Here is an 11,187-nt window from a genome sequence, read left to right as displayed (position 1 = left end):
TGTGAAACATGTAATTCAACGTACTTCCTCTTTGCTTCGATGGGGGTTTGTTCATGGCGGTGATAAAAGGCTTATCAAAAAGTTTACATTAAACACAAATATCGCGATTAGTAATGCTCTCCATGTGTAAATAACGTATGATAACAGAACCTTAGCATACACAAATGAGGCCGACAGTGAGACCGTAAGAGAAAGACAGTGATAAGGTAAGTATTATTGGCTATTTCCATATACGGCCAAGACCTGGCCTTGCCTTGCTTTTTTGTCTTCCTGTCCCACACCTACAATCGAACATTGAATTACAATAGAATGATTGTTGTGTTAATGAAGTAAAGTTCTGTTAAATTATAGCTTTAAATTACAATATGCTTTGTTAATAATACGCTCATTGTTTTGGTAGGTCCTCCATTTGAAGTTTCAAGAGTTGTAATTTATTTGTAGCAGCCTTGTGTCATCATGTCAGACGACGAAGATAAGCCCCCAGCACCTCCTGTACGCCTAACAAGTAACAGGTATTTACATATTACGGAATTATACCATGTGATTACGTTTACAAATGTGTTTTTTATTTGTAATTTGGAACTGGTTGACCCATCTATTTCTGACCTTCTAGGGGTGATTCTACCCCAAATCTTCCGGTGGATATGCGTCCACTCCCCAAAGAACCGGATGCAGACGATCGCAAGAAAAAAACGTTAAAAGGCAAGATGAAACAGAAGGGGAAGGACAGCGAGAAACCTAACATTTCATATCCGACAAATTTCGAACATACGGTTCATGTTGGATTTGATGCAGTCACCGGTGAATTCACGGTAAGACAATTTAATATTTTAGTAATTATTTGTCCCTGTTGGTGGAAGTGGAATTAAAGTTGTGCAAAACATACACAAGTTACAGAAAAATAGATTTATAGCCTAGCAGCTTGATTAAATGTGTTTTTGGGTTGTTAGCACTAAACTAGAGAACTTCATTTTGTCTATTGTTCACTGTGAAGTAGTAAAGTCATCTGTCAAATAAGCCTAGATAATTACAGAGAATACAAACCGGACAGGTTATCTCCCACACATTTTTCTTTCGATCATGCGACTGCAAAATTCCATGTGTAGGCCTATAGCCTATTGCCATAAACCGTAATGATATGTGTATGAACTTATTGAGAATTGTCAAAATTAATGTCCAAGCTTTTCTGTAAAGTTGCATAAAATCTATATCAGAGCCTACATAACTTAGACCTATCATTGAAGTGGAATATAAAGGTATTTTATCTAATAAGTCTAATAAAACTTTTTTTTTTACTTTATCAGTGTTTGGTTGTTCACAAGTAATAAAAAATACGACGTTGCCTGCTATATCACTCTACTGATTAGTCATGTGATTAAAATGAACGTAATATTATGGTACATGGACGACTAGACCTATACAAAACTGTGGTAGTTCAATTCATCAGTGTGTATGTCTTGAAACAATTTTAATCTTATTGCCACAATTTTGCACTGTTTGCCGCTTTACCCACTGCATCTGCTTGGTTTAGAAAACAAACTTTCTATTAGTATCATTATAATTTTTAATTTGATATTCACTTTTCTTCATATCATACCTACCCTGTAAGTACAAAAGTTAATCCAGGGTCTATATTAGACGATTTAGATTATCACAGCCATTCGTAATATTAATAGCTTTTATCATCTTGTTGTCCTTTTTTTGTGGAGGGATTTCTCATATCAGGTTTTGAATCTTCTAAGTCTGTACTGATGCATAGCGTGATTTAATTGAGCACAGTCTAAATTGCTTTAATACACTAATTAATACATGTTATCTCATTTCATTTCGTCCAGTTTTTATAATGAAGTAGATTTTGTTTTCATTCATATAGTCTATTTATTATTATTATATCAAAACAGAAGACTAATGGGTTGAGTTATAATTTTTTTATATAAATGTTCTGCTGATGTACAAAAGTAGACAGATAATGGGATGCGGTTTATCTTTTAGGATCCAATTGAAGCTTTTGTACTTGTGATGGCACGTACGCTTTGCTTTAACTGGTTTTCGTTCCAATTTAATATAGACCCTGAGTTGAACTGTGTTTTGACATGTGGAAATATGTTTTCTGCTTTTTTCTCTTTGCGCGTTGACACCGATTGTTTGTTTTCTTTTTGTTTCAAGCTGCCATTGAAAGTAAGTAATTTCATTTAGTGAGTTGTGTTTTTTGCAGTTAATTTGTGCGGGGTGTAATGGTATGTGTGTGTTGTAATGCTTGGAAATCTATTTGTTGCAATATCACTCAGCAAAACTAATTAATGTATTGGTTTTGTTTTGTGTCTGAGACAGTGTTGTTTGTGTGTGAGTACGATTGTGTTTATGCAAGCATGGGATTACAATGTACGTTTCTGTATTGCGCAGAATTCAGAGGTCTTAATTATGGTCTACCATTAAATACCGTTGGTAGAAAAGTTTTTACGAAAATGAAATTCACTTGCAAATATCGTACATTTGTACGAATATGTATCTTTTATCTGCATTTTAGAGGGCTAATGTGTTTGCACGGAAATTTCTGTGATCCTTACATCCAAAGCATTAGTTTTTGCATTAGTTTTTGATACTAGGAAAAACAGTTTAAATCTAGACGTGTGGAATTTGTGTTAATTGAAAATGGTGTTAGGACTGAATTTCTCAGAGCTCTTTTCCATTTACTTTTCAGCATTGCACTAATTCCCCAACGTCATATTATAACTATCCCATCAGAAAGTAGGCCTACCTGCCCTTAATAGGCAGCATTGTACCGGTAACACATAAATTTATCTTTTAGCACGTACGTAGGGTTCCATATTTGACAGCCACTTTAGCTGAAATTGGATTAGGAATAAGAGAAAAATGATCTTGTAATTGAAATAATTGTAATTTCTTTTTCATATAGGCTATATGCAGTCAACTCCGGATATAGTGAACCTCTGCGGACTTGCATATTTTGTTCACTATGTCCGAAGTGTCTCTCCCCTAGCCTTAAATGACGGAAATGAATGAAATTGTGAACAAGAAAATAAAATATTTCATTTTTTTGGAATGGATTATACTGTATGCTGTTAGTCACAGTTGATTTACTTAAACTATGCTGTCGGCGCACGTCCGCTTGCGAAAGGCCACGTTCGATGCTACTTATAATATTCACCTTATCTTCCAAAGAAAACACTTTACGCATCGACATTTTTATACAGTACATTCACTGTTGGAACACTAGAAACAGACTGATCAGGTAGAAATGACAAACACTGTTATGATGTGACTGCGTACTCAGCCTTGGAATTTCCCGGGTCACTTAAAGGAAACTGGTAGAGAGTTGATGGAGTTTGAAAGCCATCGATATCTTACCTTCATGTATGCTCTGGACATAATGCCCGTCCCCCTTTAATAAAAGAAGGCAATTTCATTTTCCGTTTTGATGCTATCCATCATAATGGAAATGTTTCTGAGAATAAAAGACAACTCTTTGATGGTGGAGAAATAGAAATAACAGTAGAGTAGAATAGTGTGCCTAAGAATAGAATATCAACCCTTCAACGATGGAGTAAGGCAAGGTTGTCACGCGTTGCGTGGATTTACAGTACAGCTCATTATCTAGGAATCACTAATCCTGCTTTTGTCCTTTGACTAAAGGAGTAAGAACACAAAAAATTCATCGCACTAATAAGTTATACGAAAACAAAAACACGCACAAGATTTGCAACCTCGTTCGAGAAATTAAATTACAACATCGCATACAGAACAAATAATACTGTACAAAAACATCTCAACACACAAACAACACAAACAAATACAACCACACAGGTGTATACAAACTCAAATGCAACACCTGCAATAACTTCTACATAGGACAGACAGGCAGATCATTTCAAACACGTTACAAGAACACATCACAGCCATAACAAAACTACAGAACAGTCCCACATATGCAGAACATATCACAAATGCCAACCACACCTACTGAAACATCAACACAGACATAGAAATTCTACATGTTCAACCAAAAAGCCAGAAACGAAACACACTAGAACAGTACGAAATATATAGACACACATAAACACATCCAAATGAAATTCTCAACATAGAACTCAATTTCAGAACACATACACTTTTTGACTCCATATTACACTACACAAACACACAATCACAGAAAACACAAACAAAAGGCGCCAACACAAGCAACAACCAGTTCTGAAGATGGCCAATAAGAGGCAGAAACATGTTAACGAAGTAATGTAAGAATTTAACACGAGAAAGACACATAATACGTTTTCCGAAGTGAAATAATTGTTGAAACAATTTGTTCAATTTATATAATACATTTTTTAACCAAAAATATTCATTTTTTGTTTGAACTGCTTTATTGATCAGTTGCAATTGTTATTGTATGACATCTCGTGGGAAACAATGCTTTATTTTCTTTACTTTAGTTTAATTTCAAGATATTGAATGATAATGGAATTACAATCTGGCATCTATTATATCAACTACTACTGACAGTGAAGAAAAATTTTTTTTATTTATTGATCATAATCGTCATCGGTCACAAATTAATTCTTTGTAGGTTTTTTTGACTTCATCCTGTAGTATTTTGTCACTGCGTCTCCAAAATCCGCTATGTGCTTTAAAGAGGATAAAGAAGAAAACATTGTCACTTTTAACTTCCTTCACTTTCAAAGCAACTGTCTGTATAATTTCAACTATTACATGATAAATGATGAAAGTATGTCGAAAGTAGGTTTGAATATAAGGGAATTAAAAGTGAAAACACTTTTTTCTTTCTCCTGCAAAATCATTTTAAAAATACACAGCGGATTTTGAAGGTGTAGCGATTTCTCAATATGATTATCAAATTGATAAAGCTTTGCATGGCAGCAATGGATTTTCAGGGGAGGCAAGAGAGGCGTGTCTTCCATAATATTTTACCAGAACGCAATACTACAATATTAATTCCAGCTGAATTCAGATCACAGACACGTTATAGCAAATGAACATTTTTCCTTTTATATTAATTTTACTATTCACTACGATTAAGATGTAAGTTACGTAAAGTCAACCACATCCAGTTGGTTATACTGTAGATAGTACAGTAAAGATAACAGCGCTGTAATGTAACTTGTATAGTCGACATCAAGTAGCCTGCAGTGTCTATGCGAGAGTGGGAGAGAGGAGACAGCTACATCACTCTACTCCCTGGTAACCATGACAACAGGCAGCCAATAAGATAGCTGGTTAGCGGAGTGTATAAATTTAACTAGAACGCGTGAGGGGAGTCGAATTTGGAGACGTCCTACCCACCGCTGACAACTGTACTGCTGTACTGCATATAGTCACAGCTTGTTTTGGCTGTTTTGGGAAGCTCTCTTTCTCTCTTCTTGGTTTTAGAAAATTGAGTCACGTGTTGTTAGTTTTCTGTCCCTGCGTAAAAGTTTTCTTTTATGTTGATAGATTATTCTCTTGTTTGCGGGTGTTCCTGTTATTTTTTTTTTCTTTTGTGTTACGAGATATATTTATTTTTACAGTATATTAAATATATCGAGAGTTTAGAAACAAATGCCAACTCCATGACAAGCCAGGATGGCCCAAAGGGTGGGTGGCAAGAGGTTAATGCTCCCATCTTTACAGACAATCGACAAGTTAATGAAATAGGGATGTCAGTCCTCCATGCCCGCCGCCTTTACTCCAAGGAAATGCCCCTGGTACTCATTTCTGTTAGAGGCTGAGTAAACCCCAGGGCCATAATGCAGCCGAAAGGATTAGACTAATGGAAAAATCCATGGCCCCATCGGGGATTGAATGCGCGACCTTCTCGCTTTGTAGCTTAACACCTTAACTGAGATGCTACTGCATGCCCCAAAATATAATGCCTCTTGTATATTTAATTAAATAAAATTGCTATTTATCTTAACATGGAAATTGTGAACAATGTTGTGTGTTATTTGCTTAGCAGAAATGATTGTGTGAAACAAGCAACTGCGCTAACAAAATGAAGTAACTGGTAAAACTGGATTATCTCTTTGACATAATTGATTTTCTGGTTGCTAACAAAATAAATTAACTGGTAAAACTGGATTGTCCCTTTGACATCGTTGATTTGCTGGTTGCTAACAAAATAAATTAACTGGTAAAACTGGATTGTCCCTTTGACATTGATTTGCTGGTTGCTAACGAAAAAATTAACTGGTAAAACTGGATTGTATCTTTGACATCATTGATTTTCTGGTTGCTAACAAAATAAATTAACTGGTAAAACTGGATTGCCCCTTTGACATTAATGATTTGCTGGTTGCTAACAAAATAAATTAACTTTTAAATTTGGATTGTCCCTTTGACATTATTAATTTGCTGATTGATAACAAAATAAATTGACTAGTAAAACTGGATTGTCTCTTTGACATCATTGATTTGCTGGTTGCTAACGAAAGAATTAACTGTTGAAACCAGATTGTCTCTTTGACATCATTAATTTTCTGATTGCTAACAAAATAAATTAACTGGTATAACTGGATTGTCCCTTTGACATCATTTATTTGCTGGTTGCTAACAAAATAAATTAACTGTTAAAACTGGATTGTCCCTTTGACATCATTGATTTGCTGGTTGCTATAAAAATAAATTAACTGTTAAAACTGGATTGTCTCTTTGACATTATTGATTTGCTGGTTGCTAACAAAATAAATTAACTGGTAAAACTGGATTGTCCCTTTGACATTGATTTGCTGGTTGCTAACGAAAAAATTAACTGGTAAAACTGGATTGTATCTTTGACATCATTGATTTTCTGGTTGCTAACAAAATAAATTAACTGGTAAAACTGGATTGCCCCTTTGACATTAATGATTTGCTGGTTGCTAACAAAATAAATTAACTTTTAAATTTGGATTGTCCCTTTGACATTATTAATTTGCTGATTGATAACAAAATAAATTGACTAGTAAAACTGGATTGTCTCTTTGACATCATTGATTTGCTGGTTGCTAACGAAAGAATTAACTGTTGAAACCAGATTGTCTCTTTGACATCATTAATTTTCTGATTGCTAACAAAATAAATTAACTGGTATAACTGGATTGTCCCTTTGACATCATTTATTTGCTGGTTGCTAACAAAATAAATTAACTGTTAAAACTGGATTGTCCCTTTGACATCATTGATTTGCTGGTTGCTATAAAAATAAATTAACTGTTAAAACTGGATTGTCTCTTTGACATTATTGATTTGCTGGTTGCTAACAAAATAAATTAACTGGTAAAACTGAACTGGATTGTCCCTTTGACATCATTGATTTGCTGGTTGCTATCAAAATAAATTAACTGGCAAAACTAGATTTGGATTGTCCCTTTGACATAATTGATTTGCTGGTTGCTAATAAAATAAATTAACTGTTAAAATTGGATTGTCTCTTTGACATTATTGATTTGCTGATTGCTAACAGAATTAATTGACTAGTAAAACTGGATTGTCTCTTTGACATTATTGATTTGCTGATTGCTAACAAAATTAATTGACTAGTAAAACTGGATTGTCCATTTGACATTATTGATATGCTGGTTTCTAACACAATAAATTAACTGAAAACAGGATTGTTCCTTTGACATTATTGATTTGCTGATTGCTAACAAAATAAATTGACTAGTAAAACTCGGTTGTCCCTTTGACATCATTGATTTCAGGGGCGGCCCGTCCTTATGTGCTACAGTGCTACAGCACAATGATATTTTTTGCTCAAATAAAGTGTTTGCAATGCCATAGTATTTGATCTGCCATTTGACAATTTCCCGTTGTTATGTTCATTACGCTCTTCGCTCTTTGGTGCCTCAGGGGGTTCGTTGTGCTACTCAAAACCTACATGAGAATGTAGACAGTTAATGCGCATGTGTGAAGCTGAAATAACTGCTCTGATTGGCTATTTTTACGCGGGAAAGTGCTGTAGTAAGATTCAGCACAACACAGCTTGGAGATTGCAAAAGTAAAGCGTAAGGAAAGAACGCTTGTTTGTGGAGGAACTCGGAACTATGTACAATGTATTTGGTAATTCAAATGTTCGACTGCTGCTGCCATCTAACAGTTTTTTGAGGTACCTCCTGAATCAATCAGCAAGTGACGGAAAATTGAATCCCAGAAAATTGAGGTATGTAACCGTATAATTCAGGAAACTACTCATCGTTTCCAATCTTTAAGCTAAATAGACGCAACAAAATTGTTAAACAGCGAATTTTTTGACAATTTTTTGCATAATTTTCCTGAACGCGAACTTGAAGTTGCTGTCAACAGCTATACTGTACTGAACAAAACAATGTTAAAGACACAACTTGGAGTTCTATACGGAAGATCCGACTTCCGAAATATAGATGGCTGTTCAATTGTTACAAAACATAGTCTCCAACAATTCACGGGATCCATTCTGTGAAGTAACGAAGTTGTTAAATATTTTGGTTACAACACCAATGGCCACTGCTGAGCCAGAAAGATGTTTTTCTTGCTTGCAACGCATAAAAACGTTTTTAAGGAACACTATGTCCCAGGATCGCCTCACTGCTCTTGCAATACTGTCATAGAAAAGAGTATGATGTCCAAGATGGAGGGGTTTAACGCTTAACTCCAGGGTAATTGACAACTTTTGCAGTAGGAAGGAACTCCATATTTCGTCACTAGGCGAGTCCCAAATTAAGATAAATGCATATAAGTGTATACTGTAGGCCGATATAGAGATTGTAGCACACTCATTATTTTGACCACCAGCCGCTACTGATTGATTTGCTGGTTGCTAATAAAATAAATTAACTGGTAAAACTGGATTGTCCCTTTGACGTTATTGATATGCTGGTTGCTAACAAAATAAATTAACTGGTAAAACTGGATTGTCTCTTTGACATCATTGATTTGCTGGTTGCTAACAAACTAAATGAATTGGTAAAACTGGATTGTCCCTTTGACATAATTGATTTTCTGGTTGCTAACATCTCCACTTATGGTCATCTAAGAGCCTTTCACACACTGCCACTCAATGATATTACTCAGCATCACTACAACTACCAAAATATTGTTTAATGGAGGTATTTACGTGTTAAACTCAACTAATTGCTGTGATAGCTTGTGGCTTCAACTGTGAAAGAATTGCAGCTATAAATACAGTGTTTTCAATGATTCTAATTGGCCATGCTAATTGATAGCATGTTTGAATCACATAGCAATGTTTCTCTGAAATTCTTCTAAATGACTATGTGTGAAATGGCACAAGCCTTCCTATCTGACAGCTTTCAATTTAATTTCTGATACGGAGTAGATGTAAAGTGGAATTAACTTTATTATTGAAATAGGATGCTATACAAGAACAATAAGTTTTAGTTTTTGATTTAGATCTGGATCAGGTTTCATATATTTGCCCTTTCACCTATAACACAGACTCTGGGCTTTATTTCTCTTTCAAAGGAAGCCATGCTAAATATTTTTTATCACACTTAAAAGCCCATAATCCTTGGCTGGGTGTGAACCAACAAACCTCAGATCTAACAGCAAACATGGTAACTACATGTCTAATCAGGACATAGTTCTTCGACATAATTTTGAATTATAACCTTGTTAGAAATTTTAATTTAAAAATTTTAAAAGTGTGGCACATGTATACTGTAGTAAACGAATTTTGCAAACTACGAAGTTAATGGGTTAAAAAAGAAGATACAAAGACCTAAATTTAAAATGCTGTAGTCTTTTCCAATAATATACATCAGTGGTTGCCAAACACCACGAAATTGTGATGTCATAGAAATGCAACCCGCACACCACTATCACAGTGAGGATCTCCTCAGGTAATGCAGCGAATAACAGTGCAGAGACGGACCGTGACCAAAAAACAAAAGCAATATAATAGTCTTCTACTTACAGACGTGGACAGATTATTAGCAAAATTGAAGATTTTTATTATATATTTTTACAATATATGATTCTTCAATTCAGACTGCAGTTGACATTTTTGCGTATTTCCAAATTATTAGCAAAATTGAAGATTTGTATTGTATATTTTTTAGAAAATTTGACTCTTCAATTTGGACTACATTTGATATTTTTGCATATTTACAAATTATTAGCGAAACTGAAGATTTTTACTATATATTTTTACCAAATTCGACTCTTCAATTTGGACTACAGTTCACATTTTGGATATTTCCAAATAATTAGCAAAACTGAAGATTTTTATTTTATATTTTGACAAAATTTGACTCTTCAATTTAGACTGCAGTTGACAGTTTTGCATATTTACAAATTTTTAGCAAAATTAAAGATTTTTATTATATATTCTTACAAAAATTGGCACTTCAATTTAAACTACAGTTGACATTTTTGCATTTTTCTGTCTACTATAATGATAGAAATATGAAAAATTGTCAACTGTAGTGTAAATTGAAAAGTCAAATTTTGTAAACGGAATTATCATAAAAATCGTCAATTTTGTTAATAATTTGTCCACGTCTGTATTAACTACACATACTTTTTCCCGTGTTAACTTTTATCCTCCTATTCATTATTTTTGTATTATTAATAAAATATATTTTCTTATTTACCATAAAAAGAACGTGTACTTTACATCAGCAGATAATTGAAATTAGAAAAACGTACCAGGCTGGTCACGAAATAGTAAATTACACTAAATACTTCAAAAAACGTCGAAGTATTTTACCCCGATTAAGACATAGAAGCCGATACTTTTTATTGTTCGTTCATTATTCAAGTTACAGGTAAGGGCGAGGTAGTCTTTATATCAAGAAGAATAATGACAACGCACATTGTTCTCTTATAATTCATTTAAAATATTACCAACAAATTAAGTATCTTACATTTTTGTCATCTGCACAAAAGAAATACTTTTGCTCCCATGCTCCTTAAAATTAAGTTTTTAAATATTATCTCTTTTGGAAAAAATATCGAAACATATCTTACATGTGTATGTCGCTGCTGATAAATGTCTTGTCTTCTTATATCGAAGTTAAGGCTGTAAGCAGAGGGTGGGGATATGATGCCATGGTTACGCTTGAGTGGAGGCAGGGCCATGTGTCGCGACACAGCTTTTGGTGATCACTGATCTACATGATACACTGAGACCTACCGAAGTAGTTTTAATTACATTTAAATTTCAGGCAGATATTTGAAATTTGTAATTAAAATAAC

The 11,187-nt window shown here is 34.2% G+C and overlaps 1 protein-coding gene across 3 annotated transcripts in view; it reads left to right on the top strand.

Annotated features, from left to right (window-relative positions):
* The first annotated feature begins 7 nt into the window (after positions 1–7).
* Pak (serine/threonine-protein kinase PAK 3-like protein) overlaps positions 8–11,187 on the top strand; it is an 86,986-nt gene continuing 75,806 nt past the window's right edge. The window contains exons 1-3 of one of the 3 annotated variants that reach the window (XM_069820334.1): positions 8–206; positions 442–512; positions 614–812. In XM_069820334.1, the coding sequence (XP_069676435.1) occupies positions 457–512; positions 614–812 (255 nt within the window). In that variant the 5' untranslated portion in view covers positions 8–206; positions 442–456. Of the gene's footprint in view, positions 207–400; positions 513–613; positions 813–11,187 lie in introns of all 3 variants that reach the window. The other 2 variants (XM_069820332.1, XM_069820335.1) reach the window with 2 other exon arrangements.

This window comes from Periplaneta americana, chromosome 3 (assembly GCF_040183065.1).
Source record: "Periplaneta americana isolate PAMFEO1 chromosome 3, P.americana_PAMFEO1_priV1, whole genome shotgun sequence".
Lineage (NCBI taxonomy): Eukaryota > Metazoa > Arthropoda > Insecta > Blattodea > Blattidae > Periplaneta > Periplaneta americana.
Note: the sequence above shows the minus strand (reverse complement) of the source record. Positions and strands in the feature narration are given on the sequence as shown.